This window comes from Manis pentadactyla, chromosome 5 (assembly GCF_030020395.1).
Source record: "Manis pentadactyla isolate mManPen7 chromosome 5, mManPen7.hap1, whole genome shotgun sequence".
NCBI classification, from domain to species: domain Eukaryota; kingdom Metazoa; phylum Chordata; class Mammalia; order Pholidota; family Manidae; genus Manis; species Manis pentadactyla.
In genome coordinates, this window is record NC_080023.1 from 134,825,281 (window position 1) to 134,852,346 (window position 27,066).

Here is a 27,066-nt window from a genome sequence, read left to right on the forward strand (position 1 = left end):
AAACATTAAAGATTTTGCCAGGAAGTCCTAAAAGTTTGCCAACTCAGCATTTGAGAGTCTGTATCTTATGACTTATAAAGATGAAACAAAGCCAATTTCTTCTCTCTGTGTTATTTTTCTGAGCAGTGGGGTTGGTTAGAATTCTTCCAAAGAAAGTTAAAACTCCCCAGAGACCACTGGGCTTGCTGGAATGTCTTCCAGACAGTTCTTCCTTCACTTTTAGGAAGTATGGCAGTGTGAACAGTAATCATTTTCAAATGTGCTCACAGTATCTAGAAAAAAACCAAGCCTACTCATTAGCAGCTTCTCTGTGCCTTTCTGAATCCATAGTAAACAGTTCTCCCCTATTCCCCACAAAGAGTTAATTATAGCCCTACAGCAGCTCTTTGAGGCAGGAAGCCAGGAACATCTGCAGTGCCCACAGGAGACACTGAAAATCTCTCCCTGCTGCATAATAAACCAGCACATTAGGGCACATTGGCTTTTCCCACAGGGGGGAGCATTGCTGGAGATATCTCTTCCCTGCTTCTTTCCCTAACATGTATCTCTTTCTCCTGATGTTCTCAAGTCTCTCTGAAAGTGTATATCCCATGGAATATTTATACTTGTCAGCCCACCTCTTAACGAGGTGTGTAGAAAATGAATTTGGTCACAAGCTGGAAAGTGAAGTCAGAATCTGCTCCACATGGGTCTCTCAGCTTCACCATTGGGGCTCAAAGTGTGGTCAAGATTGTGGGTCTACAAATGCCTGTTTACTTCTGAGCTAAATGCAATCTCTGGAGGAGGGTGGTGAGGGGAGGCAGCGCTGTCTAGAGAGAGCTGCTGACCCCAGCAGGCAGGCCAACTCTTCCAGAAAGGGCAAGGCTCAGGGCAGATTTGGACCCTCATGGTTTCCAGTCCCTGGTGTTACTTTCATGGTTATGCTACATTCGATGGTAAAAGGGACCTTGCAGATGTAATTAAGGTTGCTAGTCTGCTGATTTTAAGAGAGGGAGATTATGTTGGGTTATCTGGGTGTGCCCAGTGAAGTCACATGAGCCCTGAAGCAGAAGAAGCAGCAGAGAATGTGAGGCACAGGAAGGCTCTGGTGTTGGCTTGAAGATGGAAGGAGCCACATGCGATAACCCTGTTCTCTAGCAACTGGCATTCTTGGAAACATTTTTCATATGTGCAACTCCTCATCTCAGAGTCTGTTTCCAGGACACCAAGCTAAGACATCATCTTTGTTTAGTTTTCCACAGTGCAATCACACCGTAGGGATCAAGTTCTGAAGTGGATAAAATGGACACTATGCATGGTTGAAATTAACTTTCAACTTTTCTTAGGAGAGTTAGAAATCATTGTGTCTCAATATATCAAAAGTGTGTGGGATTTCCCTTATACAGGGAATCTGGTCCTGTTGCATTGTTCACATGTGGATGAAGAAGTTGGCTTGTGCTTAGGAAATATTTTGAATCAAAATGAAATGCTAAGGGTCTCTCATCCAGAAAGGTGAAAAGCTCCGTCTATGAGAGGCATGGAGAAATGAGGCTGACTGCACACTCAGCTGTCATTCACAACCACTTCAGGGCATGAGCAGGGTGAGCAGAATGGTGATTGGACCTGCCCACCCTAGTTATTATTTCCCCCTCCTTCTTTATTTTACCATTTATAGCTGAGTTACTTGGATTCTTATAAGTTACATAAACTAATGATGTAACTTCATTTTTTTCCACTACACTCTTTTTGATGTAGAGAATCCAATTATTAATTAGTGAGAACAATTTGCAAGAAATTACAAATCCATAAGCAATATCAATTCTTGTTTAACTTTTTATTTAATAAAATCTGGTATCAAGAGGAGTCATGAATTTTATTATTTCCTTCTCTTCAGTTATGGCTGTGTGACTCCAGAGAAGTCGGTTACTCTGTCTGGATCTATTTTGTCTCAATGGTAAAGTTACATTTTAAAACTTTAAGACAAAGGGCTGAGTCAATGTTTCTTTTGGGCTATTCCTGCTCTATAATTCTCTGGGTGCAGATGAGCAGGAAAAATTAATCTATGAGCTACAATCAGTGACCAAGCTGCGCCATGCATTGGTGAAGACCCCTTACAAACCAGGACTTTCAGTAAGGCACAAGCTTCCCCTAACTCCTGCTTCCTTATCTGTAGTGGAAATCTGAAAGTACTTAATTCACAGAAGACATGGTAATGCCTCAGCACAGCACTGGGTAGTAGGATTTGTAGCTATAGCAGAGGATGTCCCCATATTCTCTCAGCCCTCCTCTGAGTTCACCCGTGGCTGCAAACAGTTTCTCAAGTCAAGCATCTCCATCTTTGCCTCCATGGTTTAGGGCTTTCTCTGGCATCCTGAGGCTCCTTCTGCCTGTGCACAGGGCAGCCCAGAAGTGTTAGGGATTTAATATCCCTTGTCAACTAAAAAACTTACATAAAAATTTTGTCGGAGAGACAGAGCCAGAGACACAACCTCGTTCCTCGTGGGACATCTCTGATGCCCATTCTCTCTGGGTGCCTACCATAGAAACCTGGGAAAAATACACCCCCTATTTGCTTTCCTCCCTTCCCTTTCTCATTTTACTTTCTCTTGGTCATGCTAGGATAGATTTTGCAAATAAATGACCCTCTTTCAGGTCCTTGTCTCAGGGTTTGCTTTTTGCAGGAACCCAAACTATCACAGAAGCATTCAACACACAAACACTGTTCTTACAACTGTCACCAAACTTAAGCAAGAGGAAGCCCCGGAGCCATCCTCTCTGTTCTCCTCTGAGTCAGTGGTCTGGTCAGTGCAAAAATGTCATGCACACAACCACTGAAGGACCATGCCCTTGCTTTCTCCTCACTGATGTCTTCACAGACTGGCTGGGCACAGGTGGGGGTGGGGATGGGGATGAGTCCAAACGCCTTCCTGCTGTATTTCACCGAATATGTGTTCACTTGCATTTTTAGTTTGTTTTTTGTATGGCAGTTTCCTCTTGGAGCCTGAGACACACAGCACATTGGAAACTGTATGTTTTCTGTTTGCAGATTCATGAGGAGAGGACATAGGTGAAATGATACTTGCTTAACTTGCTATGCACTCCTTTGCGAGTTATTTGCTCCTGCAGGGTGGTTAATGTGGTTCCCCTTCTTATGACAGAAAATTGAGCTCTTTACAGAATAGGAAACATCCAGGCCACAGAAGGGGTCACATGGTTCAGATGATATTGAGATAATTGTTGGGTGGGGGGTGTGGGGCCGGGTCTCACCCATTTTCCACCAAACACTTTTTTTAATCAATAATTTTTTCTGCACCTCTGTCTCTCCTATATTTTCTCTTTTGCTATCAAGCTTCACCATCACTTTATTTCAATTCTGTGTGCCACCAGTTTACTTTCTTTCTGTGTTTAGAGTAGACATGCTAGAGGCACCCATGAATACTGGTTAGCTCAGGGAGGAGTATCTCTTAGAATTCCATCAAATCTGCACCTCTCAGGCCTCTGGAGTTAACAGAATTTCATTCTACTTTCAGACTCCACCAGTGGTCAACTCTATCCTATCACAGCTTTATTCATGGACCACTGGCTGTTATGATCATGCATCATGCGCAATCCTTTCCCTGGGGAAATCCTAATTTAAATGGGTTGTTTCCATGCCTGACCAGGAGACTTAAAGCCAGCATGGAAAAGATGGTCACATCACTGGGAACCCGAGTGACAGTTTTGAGCTTTCACAGCACACATCCCTCAGGTACACACCAGCATCTTTGTACCTCCACTGCAGGACAGGACAACACCTGATGGCCCAAACTCACGTTCTAAGGAAATGGCAAAATACAGAAAAGGCAACCACGACTGGCTTCTGGAATAAAAGTTCTACAGAAATAGAAAATACGATTTGCTATAATATTTATAATAAACTTACCATGCCTGTGTTTTTTAATAAGTAAAATATAATTAAATCTTTTTTCTCCTTAAGCAGGTATTTGGAAGATAAATCGGAGAATTCCTATACATTTCTTAGAACAGATCTGAAAACCTCAAACTTTCTCATTTTAGAGTTAAGCAGTATGAAGATAAAAACAACCTATTCTTGTATGGATTAAAAAGGCACAAAAACTACCTAATTTCTATTTTTACTCAGCCCCCAGGCTGAGAAGATCTTATGCTGAGAAAGATTTGATAAGAAAACAAAAAGAAAGTGGGGAAAGACATTTTTCTGCATGACATTTTCTATCTGAAAGTAGATTTTGAAAAGATAGGGTGATTTTTCTTCTCTTCCCCAACTTTTCACCTAAGTAATCAAATAGTTATCTAATATGAATCAAAGGAAAGACACAATTCATACAAGTGACATGTCATTATCATAAAAAATTACTATGATTGATATTAGGCATTTAAAAGGGATTGGAAGCTAGAAGCTTAATAATGGTGACAAAATTTTTATGTAACTTATAGAGGAAAAGGGTAAATGAATTTCTTTGGTTGTTTTGAGCTACTGAAATTCTGGTATTCTTTTCAGAAAGATGTTTGTGGATTGTGAATAAATTGCTATATTACTGCTCTAATAGTCTCATGGGCCCCTTCCAATTATACTTTCCATGTCAACTCTGCTTAATCTTTCTGATCTGGCCTATATACAAGGCATTCATCAATTATGGCTAAATTACCCCATTGGAGTTAAACCTAAAAGCACTGTGTCATGTCAGAGACAGACCGGAAGCAACTACAAGCCATTCCCAGCTCTGTCAACTACCTGAGTTTCAACCATGATAATAATTCCACTTTCAAGAACACTATCAATTATTGTATGATTAAGTCCCATGGATAAAAAAAAAAAAGCCTGGTTAACTCATTATTCAGAATTTTAAAAACAAATCACACCAGTCATGTCCAGTTAATTTTAAAGAATAGGCAAAATTCTTTTTTGTTCTGGTGTGACAGTTCTGAGATTTTTGAAGGGCTACCCAGTGAAACGAACTTTTGTGGTTTTTAGAGTACACTAAAAACCCACAAATGTGCTCAGAATATGCCCTTATAGAACAAAAACAGATTATTACTGGATCATGTGACTGCCATCTATTAGATGGTCAGTAGATATGTGGATACATTTGGATATGGAAGAAGAAAGGAAGACACAGCTCCAGTGTACAAAACACATAGACACATCATCCATTCTTTGAGATAGGGAACTGAGAAAAGCTTTCAGTGGACTAATAGGAGTTTCTGACTTGTAAAATTGAAAGAGGCTTAAAAATGATTTCAAGGGATAATTGTACAGTCTAGGAAAATTGCTTGGAAAAGGAAATAAGTGTTAGCAATGTCTGAATCAAGTATCTCTCCACAAATGAAGTCCATGTTATAATTTTTGTTAAATTATTTGGCTTCCATATATGACTAGTGTTGCTCTTTGAATGATGCAAGTCTCTATGTTTTTGAAAGTATTTCATTTCAGTGCTATGTCAGACGGACAAATGTGGTTCAACAGAATAATGAAACACATAATATCTTAATAAGTCTTTTTTCCACAACTTTTCAGGTATTTGTAGAAGTTTTTGGGCTTAATGTGTAGACCATGAACTACAATTATGTTTGGCTTCAAGATTTGTTGAGGCTGCTCTGAGGTAAAGTTTAACAAATTTCACAGAGGTTTCGGGTAGGAGATATTTGTTCTTGACTTTGATGCTGAAATGGCATCTTTAGTTTTATTATTTCATTCCAGCTTTAGATTTATTTTTTACATCTTCAAATTATTTCAGCTACCAAAACTCCCCAAACACAATGTCCTCACTTGGGTGCTTGTATCAGGATGGTGAATATGATCAGGAACACACTGTACTGGATTTTAGAAATTAAAAACTGGATCTTTATGAGATTCTCAGTGATGAGATTTAGAAGCAATGCAATGCAAATTGGTTTCCTTGACCCACAATTAAGAATGTATGTAAAGGAGGAGCTAGAGAGAAGGCTATATTTCTGTTTCTTTCAGAAGGAATGGATGCACATTTTAGAATAAGGCTAAAATACAAGATGAGAAGAACAATTCTATATCATGGACTAAAACTTTGAGGAAAAATGATCAATTACTCATTAATTTGACAATTATTTATTGAGCATCTACTATGTACTCAGAATCACACTATTCAAAGATATCCAGAAATACACAAGACACAACTTTTCTTTCTAGCATCTAAATGATGCTCCTCAGCATTCTGCTAATATTTTTAGCAGAAAGAAACAGAAAGGCAAGAGAACCTTTAGAACAGCCTGCAGCAGAATCTGTTTTCTCAGCTGTGGCTCTGCATATCAATGAACAGACATAAACACATTGAAAGCAGTGCTTTATTGGCCTGGACAAAAAGCATGTGTTATTCTTTTGTAGTCTTTCTTGTTTACTTAAACGTAAAAATTAGTTACTAAATGAGGGACAAAAAAACCTCGAAATTGTTCTGAAGCCAGAACAAAACCAATAGTAAGCTTGGTCCTCTGTTTTTTTTTCCCTGGGTTGACAGCAGATCTTGGTGGTTTCTTTGGCTTTGTATTCCCCTTCACAAGCCAGATGACAGTGAGTGAGAGAGGCTGGGGAGTAGAGCAGAGACAGAAGGAGGCCAGAAGCTGGGGTTGCAGACATGATTAAAGTAGATAGGTGGGCAGACAGCATGTTGCAGAGAATGAGAAAATAACTGGCTCTTAAGAACTTGGTTCATAAAATATGACTTGTAACATGTATGCGAGAGATAAAAGCCTGGATTGATATTCCTTTCCAGCTACCTGGTCCTTCTTTCCTCTCTGTTCTTTTCATTTTGCAACTTGTTTGAATGTGCTTGGGGGCTCAAAAATTGAGGTACCTAACTCTCAAGATATTTGCCTTTTTGTTTAAGGTTTGCAAACCCATAGGGCAGAATCCTTATGTTGCTATTCTTGCACTGTTCATAGCCAATGCTTTTGGTTTAAGAATAGTCACCCCCTATTTATTATCAGCTGATGCCAAAATTAGATGACCACAAGGACATCACGCAGTAAACACTCAGGGTTTAATCTAATATTTTGGAAGAAGGCAGTCATCACTAGTAGTTTTTTCTTTTTGCAAAGAATTATGAGATTGTATACTCCATTTCTTTCCCTAGAATGACTTTACTATTGACAACAACCCCGACATTTAACCTTGATGAGAAGACAGAGAAAAAGTACAGGGGACTTTTGATATTCAGTTTCCCTGCTACCTCCTGTTGTTCTTTGCAGGCAGGATGGAGGGTCACCCCCACCAAGTAGAGATAGATGGCTACTGGGATCCTTACAATGGGCAATGAAGGAGGAATGGGGGCCCCTGTTGGTTAAGTAAATATTTTGAGGTGAAAGACAAATGATGAGACTCTCCTTTATTATCCAACTTGTCTTATTTTCTTCTCTTTTAGAAATATTACTCCACACTTCAAGAATCAGAATTTCAAAGATCATTTCAAGTAAGAGCAAGAATAAGAACCTCTTAGCCTAATGGGCCCAAGGAGTCCTCTGAGCAAAAGCATGGCTTCTTAGTTACACTGTTCCTCAGTTATCTTTCCCAGCCCAAGCCTTTACAGCATCTCTTTTCTTTTGCCTTAATTTATCTTGCATGTTTCTTCCTGAATGATCTTGAGGCAACATCCTTAATCATGGAAAAGAAGAAACCAATGGAACTTTTAAGCAAATACTTAAATAAAAGGAAAACAATTGGTCATAAAACATAAGATCATGGGCTAGGGATGATTATAGGGAAAAATGGTGTCACAGTGTACCAGAGTGGTCTTTGTCTATTGGTGCCTACCATGGACCCCACAGATGTCACAGGAAGGATTCCTGTCCATGCGCTTCCCAAGGGCATCTCTGGGCCCTGCACTGGTATGCGGTGCCAAGGCTGTTATGACAGAGAAAGGTAGTGGTGCCTGCATCTACAACAGACTCTATAAGAAAGGTTGGCATGGGCTAGCAGCAGAGGCAGTGTGGATCTTACTGTGAAGACAAAGATACATTGGCTTCTCAGAGCAGAATTTCCTCTCTAGGGAATGGGGGATCCCCTAGGTTGAGGAGTTAAAGGAAAATTGCCTATGGCCTGTCAGTTGGTGATCTGCTTGGGGAGTCTGTTTCATTTGCATTCCTAATTAAAGCCAAATTAAACCCAGTCAGATGTTCACATGAGAGGTTGCACAAGAATGAGTTTCCAGATTCTATCAGCTCAAAAGGAGTCTCATGTGTAAATCCCTAACTCAAATGTCTGACCTTCTTTAACATCTGCTTTTCCCCCTTTTGCTGTGGAAGAGGTCATGCAACCTTTAATGTAAAGACAGCAAGTTGCCAGAATTATTAATTTCCCTCTTAGTGAATTGCATAAGAGAAATCAGGATCTACACAGCTGAATGAGGGTATGGGTATATGGGGATGGTGGAAAAGATTTGAAGAGAGGATTCAGTGATGGCCAAAGTTCTGATTTTGAAAAACAGGAAGTGGAAATGCTGGCAAAGGAGCTGCTGAGGTGCAGATGATAAGTTTGGTTGTGGGAAAGCTGAATTTAAGCTGCTGGGGGAGTAGGAAATGAGACCTGGAGTTCATGAGCAAAGTAAAGATTGTAGGTAAAAAATGGGGTCATGAACATCAAGAAGACAGTTGAGGCACAGGGTAAATTAGGCCACTGTGAGTAAACAAAAGGTGAGAAGAGGGGCTGACATGCCCCTGTGGCTGCAATCATACATTGATACTGAGAAGCCCACTGCCTATTGTGAGCTGATCACTTGCTGGCGCAGTCATTTCTCTATTCACAGTATGGGGCATGGCAACCTCTTCAGAGCATGTGGATTCACCAGTAGAAACCCTCCATAAAATGGCTCATTAAACTGCTTGTTGTCTTCCCATCTCTCACAGGCCAAAACATGTTTGCAGGTAACCAGAAATTCTCATACAATAATGCAGGAGAAGAAAGCCAGTAAAGGGGTGATATCCCTTTTTATTCCTTCCAACCCCCAACTTATCAAGGATTTATTTATTATGGTAGAAGAGTGGAGAGTCGCCATGTCACTCTGCCAAGGATCCATTTTCCCTGTCATTGAGTGCCTTTACTTCAAAGTTCCCTGCCCGCCTGCTTCTATACCGCCTCGGTGGGCCCACCTGAGGCAGCAGAGGTTGGAAAGCATGTTCACAGGAAAACTCACCCTGGGGTCTCTCTCCAGCTGCTGCTTGTGGTGCAGGCTGCGTCTTCTCTTAGCCTTTGCAAGGCCGTTGTGATAAAAGTGGTACAGGCCTTCAGTGAAGGGGAGCTGTGGAGAGTCAGACACAGAACAGTTAGCTTCTTGGGAAGGCTCCAGGACCAGGACACCAAAGCTGGGGCAGCATGCCAGGGCTCCACAGGATGGGTTATATGTGAGAAACCACTGGCAACTTCTTATCAGACTTGGCCGTCCTACTTCCTATTGCTGTTCTTCCCTTTTCTCTACTTTTTCTTATGTAGTGCACTCCCCTCCCCTCCCCAAATATCTTCTATTCTTTCCTCCATTTCTTTAGTTTCTATCCACCTTTTGATCTCCTCTTTCCACTATGGAGCCCTCCATTTATATTCATATAGTTTCCATTCTCTTCTCTTGAACTCATATTTATACTCCATGTCTGGTTACTCCAGAACTGTGTTGTGAGCTAGTCCTAGCTTCAAAGCTGGACTGTCTGCCCTGTATCTTGGTCTTTCTTCATAACCCCTTGAAGCCTTCCTATCACGTTGGGCACAGAGCAGCCACCTAAGTCTAGTAAGTACCTGTTGGACAACGGGCCAGGTCTTCCTCTATCTTCCTATCCTAAGGATCTGGAATTAGGTATGAGTGTCAAAGCTAGCTGGAGAAGCCACAGTAATGACAGCTGTGGGACTTAGGGCCTGCAGGAGCTCGGGAGAACCTAAGGAGGACTGTCAGCTGCTGTGTGATTCAAGGTAGCTTGGTGGGAAGAGCCTTGAACTAGGAGTCAAGATACCTGGATGTGGCTCATGTCTGTTACCACCTAACCTTGGGCAAACCTCTGCCCCTCTGGGGCTCTTTTTCTCTTCTTCTGTAGAAAGATGGAAACTCAAAATTCTCAGATTTCTGCCTTTTCTCCCATGTCTTCATATTTATGAAGATATGTTGTTTGCAGTTCTTAATCTGATCAATGAAGTTACTATAATCCTTGACAATTACTTCAAAGTTCCCTGTCCACCTGCTTCTATGCTGCCTCGGTGTATACTGCTATTTTCCTGGACCAGTCCTATAAAGTCTGTAGTTCTCTGTTTTGTTAGCTTAGCATTTAACTAATGATTGGATAGAGATTTTCTTAAAGACCTTGAATTAATAAGTTGTTTTTACCCTTTTCCAAAAGACTCTGTGTGTATATATATATATATATATAGGCATACCTTCAGTGCTCAGGCAGGCATTTTACAACTCTGCCTTGGCCTTCACTTCTTGCTTTCAGAGAATCTTAATGTCCATCAGAAGTGGCCATTTGGGGCCTTAGGCAAAATCATGTATATATGTTCATTTTACTGGAGAGATGAGACATGGTTTATATCAGATTCTCAAGGGGATTCATAATCCAATTAAGTGTTTTACCACTCAAAGTATTTGTTATTGAAATATTTAGGTATGTGTGTTGTCAACCAGGGTTTGGAGAAAAAGGGAAGGGAGTATAAAATGTTTTGAAAGTAAGGCCGAATTTGAGATTTTAGGTCAAATAGGGTCTCAGTATGGCCCAAATATTAATATTACTTAAGTAACATTTATCATTGTTATTAATATAAAAGGACTATGTAAAATTTAGAAAATAGAGGAATACACAAACAATAAAGTAAGAAAAATCATTCATAGCTTTTTTGGGCAGTATTGGATTTAGAAGTTTGTCTTTTTTTGCTCTAGGCCCACCCACTCCCAAGAACAAGCTACTATTTCCTTAACAGTAACATAAATTAGTTGTATTTTCTCCTCTGTTTATACACACATGGGTGTGCTCACATGCACACACACACACACACACACATACATATTATTGTGCAAATTTTTTGTTACTTATCACTTATATATCATCACGTTTCAAATTTCTACCTCCTTTATAATGGTACAGTATTCCATTATATGAGATATATTATGATTTATTTAACCTTTATAAACTTGTTTTCCTTTAGAAATAAGGCTGTGTGTTTGAGGGGTGGTAGTGGTGAAGGAGTTCAGTAATGATGGAATAAAAACTTCCCCAAATCCATTATTAAATAAAAGCAACTAGAAACTGAAAAAATTTGCCAAATCAACTTTATCAGAACACTGGAAATTAACAAAAGGCTTGCAGCAACCTGTGCAGTATTTTTCCAAGAAAAACAGTTGAATCTCAGTAATAACAGTAATCTTTGTGGTGCTTTAACTTGCCCTCTTGCCATCCACTTCTCTTCAGCTCTGCAGTATCTTTGAAAACCAACAGCCTTGCAATCTCAGTAGCTATGAAAAACAGCAGCCTTATAAAAGACACTAGAGGGTGCAGACTCAGCTTAGAGCTATTCAAAAAGTCTCATTCCCAAATAATTGTCAGGAAGGTACTGGGAAAAGTCCCATTCATAGGAGTTGTTGTTATTTACTCTGACTCAGAGTTTGCTCAATGGGAAAAAGCCCTATCCCCAGGGAGTTTGTCAGAAACAATCTGTGGCAATTGCTTAACATTGTAGCTTCCTGAGATAGTGATACCAAATGAGGCAAGCAAAAGTTTTGCCAGAAGACTTAAAAGAAACATCTGGGGAATGAGATGTCCATGGAGAACTCTGCAAAACTCTAATACATTCCTAGAGATTTAAAAGGCCTTACACATGTGCATACACTGTGCGCATAACCAGGAAAAACCTAAGGCCCCAAATGGCCACTTCTGATGGACATTTAGACTCTCTGAAAACAAGAAGTGAAGGCCAAGGCAGAGTTGTAAAATGCCTGCCTGAGCACTGAAGGTATGCCCCCATATATATATACAGAGTCTTTTGGAAAAGGGTAAAAACAACTTATTAATTCAAGATCTTTAAGAAAATCTCTATCCAATAATTTGTTAAATGCTAAGCTAACAAAACAGAGAACTACAGACTCTATAGCACTGGTCCAGGAAAATACCAGCAGGTGTTGGCAAGGACATGTAGAAGAATTTGAACCCTTTTACATTGCTTGTGGGATAGTAAAATGGCACAGCCACTTTGGAAAATACTTTGGCAGTTAACAAAAATGTTGAACACAGATTTTCCATATGACCTATCAATTCCAATCATATATATATATATGTATATATATACATATATATATATATATGTCTGGATAAGAACTTGTACACAAATATTCTTAGCAGTATTATTTACGATAGGTACAACCTAGAAATAACCCAAATGTCCATTAACTGATGAATAAACTAAATGTATATACAATGGAATATTATTTAAAAATAAAAAGGAATGAAGCATTGATACATGTTACAACATGGGTGAACCTTGAAAATTTATTATTAAGTAAAAAAAGTCAGATACAAACGGCCACATATTGTATCACTTTCTTTATATGAAATATCACTTTCTTTTATATGAAATTAGTGGTTTCCAGGGTTTGAGAGGGGGCAGAAATGGGGACTGAATTGTAGTGGTATAGGGTTTCTTTCTGAGGTGATGAAAATGTTCTAAAATTAGATGTATGATAATGATTGCACATCTTTTTGAATGTATTTTAAAAAACACAAAATTGTACATTTTGAAAGGGCAAATTGTATGGTTTGAGTTATATCTCAAAAAAACTGTTACTTAAAAAATTATATGATTTTTTTGAACAGACTTGCAAATGTCACTATATGCATAGATAAGAGTTTTCCTAAAGGATATATCCTAGGAATTCAATCACTCAGTTATAGATTATGATATTAGCATTTTGATAAATATTCTCAAAAAGTTTTACTGATAAGTTGTATAAGGACAACCAAAAAGTAAGAATAAAAATATCCATTTCCCGTATTTTCACCGACTCTGGATTGACATTTATTGATTGACATTTTAATTTTTGCCTATTTAATAGACAAAATATGCCGTCTTATTTGGATTTTAATTATTTTCCAAGTTTGAGCATCATTTCATATGTTCATTGGACATATTCATTTTTCTCTTTGAATTGCTTGTTTGTGTCTTTTGTTCATTTTTCCATTGCTTGTCATAAGCTGGGCACTGTTTTGTACTGTGGAGACAAAGATAAATACAACATGCAAATAGCTCACAGTCCACCAGGGAAGGCAGATCTGCATATAGCAGCATATAAATGCTACTCTGCAATGGAGCAGTTTAAGAGTATGAGTTCTGCAGTCAGACTGCCTTGCTTTAAATTCTGGCTCTTCCACTTAATAGCTTTATGACTTTTGGTAAGATATTTAACCCTTCTGGCCCTCAATTCCACTTATAAAATGGAATGTCCCCCTTTAATATTGTTGTCATGGGAATTAAGTGAGATATGCATGTAAAGCACTGGGAATTAAGTGAGATATGCATGAAAAGCGCTTGGAATAATGCTTGGCACATAGTGAGCACTCAATAAAAGTTGCTTACTACTTTTACTGTTTATATACAATTTACTGTAATAGCATTGGACAAGGTGCCATTGGGACACAAAGAAGAGATTACTTCAGTCAGAGGGATATCTGGGGAACATTTCATGAAGTTTCTGAAGGGAGAGAAGGGCACTCAGACAAAGTGAATATATATTTTTCATTTGTATTAAAGAGTGTATTTTTCTAATGTTACAATTTTGTAAGGTGTGGCTACTTTTAAAACATAGGCACAAGTTCTTTGATAATCTCTGCATTAAGAGATGGTCCATGATCTCAACTTTTGAATCTGGGGAATGCAACTGCATTGAATTAAAGAATATAGTGAAAATGATGCCATGGGACTTCTGAGGCTGGGTCTTAAGAGGCCATGTGACTTCTTCCTTGTTCACCAGACCACTTGATCTTACCTGGCATTTAAGAAGTTCAACTACTTCCAGGTTGCCATGCTCTAAGGAAGCCCAGGAAACACTGAGAGCCAAGGGTAGTGCTTTGGTTGACAGTCTTGGCTGGGCCAACTCTTCAAGTTATCCCATTTCAGGTGCTAAATATATAAAGTAGCTTTGGATAACTCCATACTCCAGCCATTCTGATCATTCTTCAGCTACTCAGCTTTCCCAACTGAATTCTCACATGCAACATAGACAACCCATCCTCACTGTGCCCTGTCTGAATTTCTGATATCAAGTCCATGAGCATAATAAAATTGTTGTTTCATTCTACTAAGATATAGGTTGATTTTTTATTTAGCAATGAATAAAGGGAACAAATAGCTATCTCACAAAAAAGTTTTATTCCTTCAGCTTTCAGGGCTGTGCAAACTTGGAATTCTACAATAATGTTAATTTTGTCTGTCAACTGGTGGCACCAGCCTGGAGCAGCTCAGATAGGGGTCCTGAAGAGACTTTCCTGGCACAAGGGGAGGGAATCTGGGACCAGAACAGCAGATACTGGATGAACTTCAAGGGCACAGCAAGCTTGGCTAGGGGTCTGTTATGCAAATAAAAATCTTTTAGAATGCTTCAGCTTTTGTGATTTAGCTGTGATTTTTCATTAAAAATCACATTCTCCAGAGTAAATTAAACATAAATATTTCATGTGCATTTTCCAGGCTCAGTGGTTATTGAATGTTTTTTCTACTTAACTCTGCTGATATACTCAGGGTAATGTTAAGATTAAATCAAGAAAAGGGGGCAAGGGGTGGCAGGATGGGTAAGGAAAGAGAATATAAGTATGCTGACCTTTACTGTCCAAACCTATGCCTCTCTGATCTTTCTAAAGTGGTATGAACTTGGAGTTTTATTTCCTATTGTGGAAAGTGTGATGAATTTGAGAATTTTTAGCACTAGAAGGAACTTTGGGGTTATCAAATACCAGTGAGCATTGGAAGGATATTATTCTAGCATTGTTTTGCTTATTTTTAGAAATTAAATTTGAGTGGAGGCAAAGAGAAATTTCTCCTTACAGTGTAATTACAATTGATAAATGTGAAAGTAATGATGGAAATTGAATATCACCATTCAGGAAATACCATAGTAATAATTGTGGCTGGCAAGCATTATTACCAAAGGATGCCAAAACTAATGGGTAAAATATAGTGATAAACAAAGAGAAATAAGATCTTCATAGTGTAGAAACCTGGTAGAAACTACCATAAACAGTGAGCTAAGTTAACCTCACCAGAGATGAAACATATCAAAATCATGTGCCTTATGATATGATGCACTGAGAAAGAGACAATATTACCTACATGATTTTCCCACCAAAAATACATAACGTGTCTGTGTTCAATCTGGAAGAAACAACAGACAAAACCACAGTTGGCTAGTACTCTTCAAAATCATCCAGTTCATAAAAGAAGGACTGTACAGTATTTTCAAAGTGGAGGGGACAAGGAGACGTGATAATAAAATGTAATGGATCCTGGGTCAGTAAAAAAGACATTAGTGGGACAATTGGAAAATCTTAAAGTCTGTAGATTAATTAGTAATATTATATCAACTTTTTCCCTAGCTAAGGTAATTGTACTATGGTTATAAAAGACACTAACTTGGGGGAGCCTAGATAAAGGGTATATAGTGTCCCTGAGCCATTAAAAAATTTTTTTATTAAGGTATTATTGATATACTCTTACGAAGATTTCACTTGAAAAAACAATGTGGCTACTACATTCACTCATATTATCAAGTCCCGCCCCATACCCCATTGCAGTCACTGTCCATCACTGTAGTAAGATGCCACAGAGTCACTATTTGTATTCTTTGTGCTACACTGTCTTCCCCATGACACACCCACATCATGTGTGCCAATCATATTACCTCTCAATCCCCTTCTCCCTCCCTCCCCATCTATCCTCCCATACACCACCCATTTGGTAACTGCTAGTCCCTTCTTGGAGTCTGTGAGTCTGCTGCTGTTTTGTTCCTTCAGTTTTTGCTTTGTTCTTATACTCCACAGATGAGTGAAATCATTTGGTGCTTGTCTTTCTCCACCTTGCTTATTTCACTGAGCATAATACCCTCCAGCTCCATCCATGTTGTTGCAAATGGTAGAATTTGTTTCTTTCTCATGGCTGAATAGTATCCCATTGTGTATATGTACAACATCTTTATCCATTAATCTACTGATGGACACTTAGGTTGCTTCCATATCTTGGCTATTGTAAATAGTCCTGCAATAAAATAGGGGTGCATATGTCTTTTTGAATCTGATAAATTATATTCTTCAGGTAAATTCCTAGGAGTAGAATTCCCAGGTCAAATGGTATTTCTACTTTTAGTTTTTTGAGGAATCTGCATATTCCTTTCCACAATGGTTGAACTAGCTTACATTCCCACCAGCAGTGTAGGAGGGTTCCCCTTTCTCTGCATCCTCACCAGCATTTGTTGTTCTTAGTCTTTTTGAAACTGGCCATCCTAACCTGTGTGAGGTGATATCTCATTGTGGTTTTTATTTCACTTCCAAAATAACTAGTGATGTGGAGCATCTTTTCATGTGTCTGTTGGCCACCTGAATTTCTTCTTTGGAGAATTGTCTGTTCATATCCTCTGCCCATTTTTTAATCGGGTTATTTGCTTTTTGGGTGTTGAGATGTGTGAGTTCTTTATATATTTTGGATGTTAACTCCTTGTTGGATATATTGTTTACAAATATATTCTCCAATACTGTAGGATGCCTTTTTGTTCTGTTGATGGTGTCCTTTGATGTATAGAGGCTTTTTAGTGTGGAGTCATCACATGTGTTCATTTTGCTTTTGTTTCCCTTCCTTGAGGAGACGTGTTCAAGAAATAGTTGTTTATGTTTATATTTAGGAGATTTTTGCCTATGTTGTCTTCTAAGAGTTTTATGGTTTTCATGACTTACATTCAGGTCTTTGATCCATTTTGAGTTTACTTCTGTGTATAGGGTTAGACAATAATCCAGTTTCATTCTCTTGCATGTAGCTGTCCAGTTTTGCCAATACCAGTTGTTGAAGAGGCTATAATTTCCCCATTTTATGTCCTTGGCCCCTTTATCATATATCATTTGACCATCTATAGTTGGGTTTATGTCTGGGCTCTCTAGTCTCTTCCATTGGTCTATTCTTCTGTTCTTGTGCCAGTACCAAATTGTTTTGATTACTGTGGCATTGTAGTAGAGCTTGAAGTAGGGGAGGGTAATTCCCCCTGCTTTATTCTTCCTTTTCAGGATTGCTTTAGCAATTAGGGGACTTTTGTGGTTCCATATGAATTTTAGATCTATTTGCTCTAGTTCATTGAAGAATGCTGTTGGTATTTTGATAGGGGTTGCATTGAATCTGCAGATTGCTTTAAGCAGGATGGCCATTTTGACAATATTAATTCTTCCTATCCATGAGCATGTGATGTGTTTCCATTCACTGGTATCTTCTTTAATTTCTCTCATGAGTATCTTGTAGGTTTCTGAGTATAGGTCTTTCACTTCCTTGCTTAGGTTTATTCCTAGATATTTTATTCTTTTTGATGCAATTGTGAATGGAATTGTTTTCCTGATTTCTCTTTCTACTAGTTCATCGTTAGTATACAGGAATGCAACAGATTTCTGTCTATTAATTTGTATTGTGCAACTTTGCAAAATACAAATATTAGGCCTAAAAGTTTTGAAGTGGATTCTTTAGGGTTTTTTATGTACAATATCATGTCATCTGAAAACAGTGACAGAATAACTTCTTCTTTACCAATCTGGATGCCTTTTATTTCTTTGTTTTGTCTGATTGCCACAGTGAGGAACTCCAGAACTATGTTCAATAAAAGTGGAGAGAGTGGGCACCCTTGCTTTGTTTCCTATCTTAAAGGAAAGGCTTTAAGCTTCTGGCTGTTAAGTATGATGTTGGCTGTGGGTTTATCATATATGGCCTTTATTATGTTGAGGTACTTGCCCTTTATACCCATTGTGTTGAGAGTTTTTATCATGAATGGATGTCAAATTTTGTCAAATGCTTTTTCAGCATCTATGGAGATGATCATGTGGTTTTTGTCCTTCTTTTTGTTGATGTGGTGGATAGATGTTGATGGATTTTCAAATGTTGTACCATCCTTGCTTCCCTGGAATAAATCCTACTTAATCGTGATGGATGATATTTTTGATGTATTTTTTGATTTGGTTTGGTAATATTTTGTTGAGTATTTTTGCATCCATGTTAATCAGGGATATTGGTCTGTAATTTTCTTTTTTTTTGTAGTGTCTGTCTGGTTTTTGTACTAGAGTGATGCTGGCCTCATAGAATGAGTTTGGAAGTATTCCCTCTCTTTCTACTCTTTGCACAATTTTCAGGAGGATGGGTATTAGGTCTTCACTAAATGTTTGATAAAATTCAGTGGTGGAGCCATCTGGTCTAGGAGTTATGTTCTTAGGTAGGTTTTTGATTTCCAGTTCAATTTCATTGCTGGTAATTGGTCTGTTCAGATTTGCTGTTTCTTTTTGGGTCAGCCTTGGAAAGTTGTATTTTTCTAGGAAGTTGTCCATTTCTTCTAGGTTATCCAGTGTGTTGTCATATAATTTTCCATAGTATTCTCTAATAATTCTTTGTATTTCTGTGGTGTCCATAATGATTTTTCCTTTCTCATTTCTGATTCTGTTTATGTTTGTGGACTCCCTTTTTTTCTTGGTAAGTCTGGATAGGGGTTTGTCTATTTTGTTTATGTTCTCAAAGAACTGCCTCTTGCTTTCATTGATTCTATTGTTTTATTCTTCTCGATTTTATTTCTTTCTGCTCTAATCTTTGTGATGTCCCTCCTTCTACTGACTTTGTGACTCATTTGTTCTTCTTTTTCTAGTTTTGTTAATTGTGAGTTTAGACTGTTCATATGGGATTGTTCTTCTTTCCTGAGGTAGGCCTGTATTGCAATATACTTTCCTCTTATCATGGCCTTCACTGTGTCCCACAGATTTTGTGGTGTTGAATTATTGTTGTCATTTGTCTCCATATGTTGCTTGATCTCTGTTTTTATTTGGTCATTGATCCATTGGTTATTTGGAAGTATGTTGTGAAGCCTCCATTTGTTAGTGGGATTTTTCATTTTCTTTGCATAATTTATTTCTAGTTTCATACCTTTGTGGTCTGAGAAACTGGCTGGTACAATTTCAATCTTTTTGAATTTACTGAGGCCCTTTTTGTATTCTAGTATATGATCTATTCTTGAAAATCTTCCATGTGCACTTGAGAAGAATGTGTATTCTGCTGCTTTTAGGTGTAGAGTTCTGCAGATGTCTGTTAGGTCCATCTGTTCTAATGTGTTGTTCAGTGACTCTGTCTCCTTATTTATTTTCTGTGTGGTTGATCTGTCCTTCAGAGTGAGTGGAGTGTTGATGTCTTCTAGAATGAATACATTGCATTCTATTTCCCCTTTTAATTCTGTTAGTATTTTTTTCATATATGTAGGTGCTCCTGTGTTGGGTGCACAGATATTTATAATGGTTATATCCTCTTTTGGATTGACCTCTTTATTATTATGTAATGTCCTTCTTTGTCTCTTGTGACTTTCTTTGTTTTGAAGTCTATTTTGTCTGATACAAATACTGCAACTCCTGATTTTTTCTCCCTATTAGTTGCATGAAACATCTTTTTCCATCCCTTCACTTTTAGTCTGTGTATGTCTTTGAGTTTGAAGTGAGTCTCTTGTAGGCACATATAGATGGGTCTTGTTTTTTTATCCATTCAGTGACTGTATGTCCTTTGATTGGCACATTCAGTCCATTTACATTTAGGGTCATTATCGATAGGTATGTACTTATTGACATTGCAGGCTTTAGATTTGTGGTTACCAAAGATTGAAGGGTAACTTCCTTACTATCTAAGAGTCTAACTTAACTCACTTAATATGCTATTACAAACACAATCTAAAGGTTCTTTTTTTCCTCCTCTTTTTTCTTCCTCCTCCATTCTTTATATATTAGGTATCATATTGTGTACTCTTTGTCTATCCATTGATTGACTTTGGGGATAGTTAATTTTGTATTTGCTTAATAATTAGCTGATGTACTTTCTTTTCTGTGGTTTATTACCTGTGGTGACAGCTATTAAACCTTAGGAACACTTCCATCTATAGCAGTCCCTCCAAAATATACTGTAGAGATGGTTTTTGGGTAGTAAATTCTCTGAGCTTTTGCTTATCTGGAAATTGTTTAATCCCTCCTTCAAATTTAAATGATAATGTTGTGGATAAAGTAATCTTGGATCAAGGTCCTTCTGCTTCATTGCATTAAATACATCATGCCACTCCCTTCTAGCCTTTAAGGTTTCTCTTGTGAAGTCTGATGATAGCCTGATGAGCTTTCCTTTGTATGTGATCTTATTTCTCTCTCTGGCTGCTTTTAATAGTCTGTCCTTATCTTTGATCTTTGCCATTTTAATTACTATATGTCTTGGTGTTGCCTTCCTTGGGTCCCTTGTGTAGGGGGATCTGTGGATCTCCATGGCCTTAGAGACTATTTCCTTCCCCAGATTGGAGAAGTTGTCAGCAATTACCTCCTCAAAGACACTTTCTATCCCTTTTTCTCTCTTATTCTTCTTCTGGTACCCCTATAATGCAAATATTGTTCTGTTTTGATTGGTTACACAGTTCTCTCAATATTATTTCATTCTTAGAGATCCCTTTTTCTCTCTGTGCCTCAGCTTCTTTGTATTCCTCTTCTCTAGTTTCTATTTCATTTATCATCTCCTCCTCTATTTCTAATCTGCTTTTAATACCTTCCATTGTGCTCTTCAATGATTGGATCTCCAACCAGAATTCATCCCTGAGTTCTTGAATATCCTCCCTTACCTCCATGTGCATGTTAATGATTTTTATTTTGAACTCCCTTTCAGGAAGATTCATGAGGTTGATGTCATTTAAATATTTCTCAGGAGTTGTATTAATAATTTTACTCTGAACCAGGTTCCTTTGGCATTTTTTATTTGTATATGGCGCCCTCTAGTGCCCAGAAGCTCTACTCTCTGGAGCTGCTCAGCTCCTGAAGCAATATTGGGTGTCGCAAGGGAGTGGTATTGGTGCCTGGGGGGAGGAAAGAGCTGTTTCCTGCTTCCCGGCTGCTATTCCTGTCTCCACTGCCTGAACCAGTGGGCCACGCACACAGGTATAAGCCTCTATGCTTTGTGTTTGTAGTTGCTGTAGACAGATCTTCCCTCTGGCTGGCCTAATGCCAGGCTAGGTTTGCCAGTTTGCAAGCCAGGTGGGGCTGGCTGGGAGAAAGGCACAGTAGGCTGCATATCATGGAGGGGGTTCTTGGAGCTGTGCAGCCAGCCAGGGACCTAGAGCCCCTGAAGATCATGAAAGCTCCCAACCTGCTGGGCAGAGTGCACCCAGACATTTTTGCCTACTTGTCCTTTCTCCTGAGCAGTAAGCTCTGTGCAATCCTTGCCCCTTTAGCAGCCCTCTTACTAAGGGCTTCCTTGTTAGGAAGTCTCTCAGACTGCCTGCCTTTCTTTTGTCCCAGAGAATCTGGATATGGATCCCTGCTTTCCACAAGTGGCTGGAATCTCAGTCTCTCCAGCAATTCTGCTTGTTTTAGTTTCCAACACCCTAATCATGAGAGTTCCATGAAAGCACCAGGAAATGTAGGTTTGAGCTCCCAGAGCAGATCTCAGGAGTTAGGTATTCAGTAGTCCCAGGCCTCCACTCCCTCCCTGCTCTATTTCTCTTTCTCTTGCCTGTGAGCTGGGGTGGGGGAAGGGCTTGGGTCTCGCCGGGCCACAGCTTTGGTAGGTTACCTTGTTCTGCGAGACCTGCTCCTTTCTCCAGGTGTATGTAGTCTGGCACAGACCTCTTTCCTGTTGCTCTTTCAGGATTAGTTGTATTAATTATACTTTCATATTATATGCGGTTTTAGGAGGAAGCCACTGTCTCACCTCTTACACCACCATCTTTGATTGGGTGCATAGATATTTATAATGGTTATATCCTCTTGTTGGATTGACCCTTAATCATTATGTAATATCCTTCTTTGTCTCTTGTGACTTTCTTCATTTTGAAGTCTATTTTGTCTGATACAAGTATTGCAACTCCAGCTTTTTTCTCCCTATTGTTTGCATGAAATATCTTTTTCCATCCCTTGACTTTTAGTCTGTGTATGTCTTTGGGTTTAAAGTGAGTCTCTTGTAGGCAGCATATAGATGGGTCTTGTTTTTTTATCCATTCAGTGACTGTATGTCTTTTGATTGGTGCATTCAGTCCATTTACATTTAGGGTGATTATCTATAGGTATGTACTTATTGCCATTGTAGGCTTTAGATTCAACCAAAGGTTGAAGGTTAACTTCCTTACTATTTAAGAGTCTAACTTAACTCACTATGCTATTTCAAACACAATCTAAAGATTCTTTTTTTCTCCTCCTTTTTCTTCCTCCTCCATTCTTTATATATTATGTATCATATCCTGTACTCTGTGTCTATCCCTTGACTGACTTTGGTGGTAGTTGATTTAATTTTGCATTTGCTTAGTAATTAGCTGTTTTACTCTCTTTACTGTGGTTTTATTACTTCTGGTGTCAGCTATTTATCTTTAGGAACACTTCCATCTACAGCAGTCCCTCCAAAATACAGTGTAGAGACAGTTTGTGTGAGGTAAATTCTCTCAGTTTTGCTTATCTGGAAATTGTATAATCCCTCATTTAAATTTAAATGATAATCTTGCTGCATAGAGTATTCTTGGTTCAGGGCCCTTCTGCATCATTGCATTAAATATATCATGCCCTTCTGGCTTGTAAGGTTTCTGCTGAGAAATCTGGTGATAGCCTGATGGGTTTTCCTTTGTATGAGATCTTTTTTCTCTCTCTGGCTTCTTTTAATAGTCTTCATTTATCTTTGATCTTTGCCATTTTAATTATTATATGCCTTAGTGTTGTCTTCCTTGGGTCACTTGTGTTGGGAGATCTGTGCACCTCCATGGCCTGAGAGACTATCTCCTTCCCCAGACTGTGGAAGTTTTCAACAATAACCTCCTCAAAGACACTTTCTAACCCTTTTTCTCTCTTCTTCTTCTTCTGGTTCCCCTATAATATGAATATTGTTCTATTTGGATTGGTCACACAATTCTCTCAATATTCCTTCATTCCTAGAGATCCTTTTTTCTCTCTGTGCCTCAGCTTCTTTGTATTCCTCTTCTCTAATTTCTATTTAATTTATTGTCTTCTCCACTGTATCTAGTCTGCTTTTAAAAACCTTCCATTGTATTCCATAATGATTGGACTTCTGACTGGAATTCATTCCTGAGTTCTTGAGCATTTTTCTATACCTCCATGAGCATGTTTATGATTTTTTTTTTGGAAATCTCTTTCAGGAAGACTGACAAGTTCAGTTTCACTTGATCCTTTTTCAAGTGTTTGAGGGATTTTTGTTTGAACCAGGTTCCTTTGACGTTTCATATTTGTATGGGGCACCCTCTAGTGCCCAGATGCTCTACTCTCTGTAGCTGCTTTGCCCCTGGAGTGATGTCAGGTGTCACAGTGGAGAGGTGCTGGTGCCTGGGGGGAGGAAAGAGCTGTTTACTGCTTCCTGGCTGCTATGCCTGTCTCCACTGCCAGAACCAGTGGGCCAAACACATAGGTATAAGCTTCTTTGCTTTGCATTTGTAGTTTCTGTAGGCAGGGCTCCCCTCTAGCTGGCCTGACAGGAGGGCAGGGGCTGCCGGTTTGTGAGCCAGGTGTGGGCTGGCCAGGAGGAAGGTGCAGCAGGCTGCATACCATGGTGGGGAGCCTTAGAGCTGTGTATCCAGCCATGGGGATGGAGCTCCTGTAGCTCCTGAAAGTTACCAACCTGCTGGTCAGAGTGAACCCAGACAATTTTGCCTATCTGTCCTTTTTCCTGAGCAGTAAAGTCTGTGTAATCCTTGCCCCTTTAGCAGCCCTCTTGCTTTCAGGAAATCTCTCAGACTGCCCACCCAGATCAACTGGATGTGGATCCCTGTTTTCCACAAGCAGCTGAAATCTCAGTCTCTTCAGGTATTCCATCTGTCTTAGCTTTCCAACCCCACTAATCACCAGAGCACCATGCAATGTAGGTTCGTCCTCCCAGAGCAGATCTCCAGGGTTAAGTGTTTATCAACCCCAGGTCTCCACTCCCTCCCTGATCTGTTTCTCTTCCTCCTTCCAGTGAGCTGCGGTGGGGGAAGAGCTTGAGTCCCGCCAGATCACGGCTTTGGTAAGTTACCCTGTTCTGTGAGGTCTGTTTTTCTCTCCAGGTGTATGCAGTCTGGCACAGCCTTCTTTCCTGTTGCTCTTTCAGGATTCGTTGTATTAATTATATTTTCATATTATATGTGGTTTTAGAAGAAGGCCTCTGTCTCACCTCTTATGCTGCCATCTTTAATCCCACAGCTGTTTCTGAGCCATTAAAAAAATTTTTTTTAAATTTTGGTAAAATTTACATAATATAAAAATAGGTAACACATATAAGTGGAATTGCACAATATTTGTCTTTTCATGACTGGCTTTATTTCACTCAACATAATGTCTTCCATTTGTAGCATGTGTCAGAATTTCCTTCCTTTTTAAGGGTGAATAATATTGTATTGCACATATATACTACTTTTTGTTTATCCATCTATTGATGGATGCTTGTGTTGCTTCTACCTTCTGGTTGTTGTGAAGAATGCTGCAATAAACATGGGTGTACCTGTGTGCTATATTTGCAACTTTTAAAAAACAGTCTAAAGTTGTTTCCAAATTGAAAGCTAAAAAATGTAAAAATATTTTAAAAATTAAATTTGAATATCTTTGGGAGGGTCATATATTTACTAATTTCAAGCCAGAGGTGTCACTACTTCCTCTTGTCATATATTGAGGTCACTTCACATGGTTCTGTTACCTGAAGGCAACTGAATTGCACACCTGGCTGGGGTGACTCATTTTATAAAATGAGAAAGACATTAAGAATCTGGAAGGGACGTGGCTTGCCCAGTTGAGAGGAATCTTTCAGTAGAAATTCAGGGTCTCCTGACTGTAAATCCAGGACCTTTTCCACCACCCTCTTTCACTTTGGGCTCAGTCTATTTCCCATCCACCTTTGTAACTATGGCAATGAATCTAAGAGATTGCAGTGTAGAAATCCTAACGAAGATGTGTGTGATTCAAAGACAACCAAGCTATTGAGTGACATTTCCTTTGCTGTGTCCTTGGTAGCCACAACCCAGGATTCTTTGATTAGATGCACTATCTGGACTATGAACGAAATGGAATTAATTGATCTTATGGAGGTGAAATTGGAAACTCTGGCAATAAACAGGTAGATTGACTGATTAAAGCCCTAACAGAAGACTACCCCACAGGTGTTCATTATTTTTCTTAGCCCTTTTTGCCTTTTGCTTTTGGAGTGTAGACCCCAAATCCACTGTCCTCCTAGTATCCGAGAAGTGGCTGTCTGAGGAGGTGCCTGTGCAAGCAGAGGCCACCACAGGCAGAGAAAGACAGATGCTGTGAAACTTACAGCAGTATAAGGTTCTTGCTGCCCACACAGACCTCAGTGATGTAATGCTCAGGTAGGCCTCCATCTTAAAGTACAATGGTAATCTTACAGACAGAAAAGACATTAAAAAAATTTCTTAGATCCCCACTCACCTGAGTGTCCCAGTAAAAAACCTCTCATCAGCATTTAGTGTATTTTCAAATGTTTTCTTCATTTGCACACACACATACACACACACACACACACACACACCCTTCTTTTATACCATCACCTTTTTCTCTTAAGGCAAAGTACACTTGGTTCCAGAAGGTAGGAGAAAACAAATGAAAGAAAAATTCACAGTAAATTATCAGCCTGAAGGTTCAGGCTGGGTGATAGTATAATGACGTTGCTAACTCAGACTTGGAGAGTTTTTAGAAATTCTCATTATTCTGCAAAATTGTATGGATCCCAGCAACACTTCTCATTGCCTTTCTTCCGTCCTTCTTATTTCATTTTTCCACTGATAACTATGGTTCCCAGCTGAAGCTCCTCTATGAACCTACATGTTCCCTGTCTTCAACAGGAGGGCCCCTGGGGAACTAGTAACCAATTACAATAGATAAAAAGTCATGTTCAAAAAAAAAAAAAGTCATGTTCAATCCTCATGGAGCCCACTGCCTGTTTTCCTGCAGGCCAGAGTTCTTTTCACTTGGGTTATCCACGGAGGCTCCAGGAAGTCCAGGAACATGGCCCCACCCCAAATTTTGTGCTTCTGTGCATTTACTGGTTCTCAGGAAAGCCAACTGCTTCTTACAGATTCTCTAATGGGCCCAGAGCCCCAAACAGTTGAGTCCCTCTGGTTTAGACCTATTCCTTTTCTTTTGGCTGTTTTCTTTGCATTTGTGTATTGTGCTGGCTTTCAATAGTGCTTAGTCAGGCTTGGTTGGGAGTCTAGTTTGGAAGAATGCTGGACGCCATTCCACATATTTTTATAATTTTATTATCAAGAGGAACTGATGTACAGAGGTTTAAGGAATAAAAACTGGTAAACAAAACAATATAGTAAGGATTGAAAACTGACTCAGCTGATAATTGCTTGTTAATTCAGTTTGGGCCCTGAATTTCACAGGGGGATAGGCTCTGCATTTTACTAACATTTCTTGAGACTATTCTTGATTTCCCTGAATTGCATGCCAACTCTTATGGGTGGGGGACTGAACTCTGCAGTAATGATGGGAAAGAAAGGAAACTGGGAGCATCCAGGCTCTGCCTTACAGATATTACAGACCAATGAGGAAGCACAAACAGGAAAATTATATTGTGCAGTTGGGAGAAACATGACATTACAGAAACAAAGAAAGATAGAAATAGAGATTGTGGGTGAAAATTAAGCAAGGAAAAGTAGGGAAAGGAGAAAAGGAAAGAAGAAGGGACAAGCTGAGAACTTCTATGGGAGTATGATTTAGATAGCATTAAAAGACCTCTTTCCCTCAAAAAGTTTGTGTTCAACTGCATCCTAAATTTAATTTTATTTTGTGTATTGAATGCTTAGTCTCATGAAAATACAGTTATCTCTGAGATGGGAACTTCCCAAGCCACGG

At 39.1% G+C, this 27,066-nt stretch overlaps 1 protein-coding gene across 1 annotated transcript in view; it reads right to left on the bottom strand.

Moving 5' to 3' along the window:
- PCSK2 (proprotein convertase subtilisin/kexin type 2) overlaps window positions 1–27,066 on the bottom strand; it is a 269,306-nt gene that overhangs the window by 219,015 nt on the left and 23,225 nt on the right. Inside the window, exon 2 of the mRNA XM_036892214.2 lies at window positions 9,159–9,263. Within this exon, the coding sequence (XP_036748109.2) occupies window positions 9,159–9,263 (105 nt within the window). The remainder of the gene's footprint in view (window positions 1–9,158; window positions 9,264–27,066) is intronic.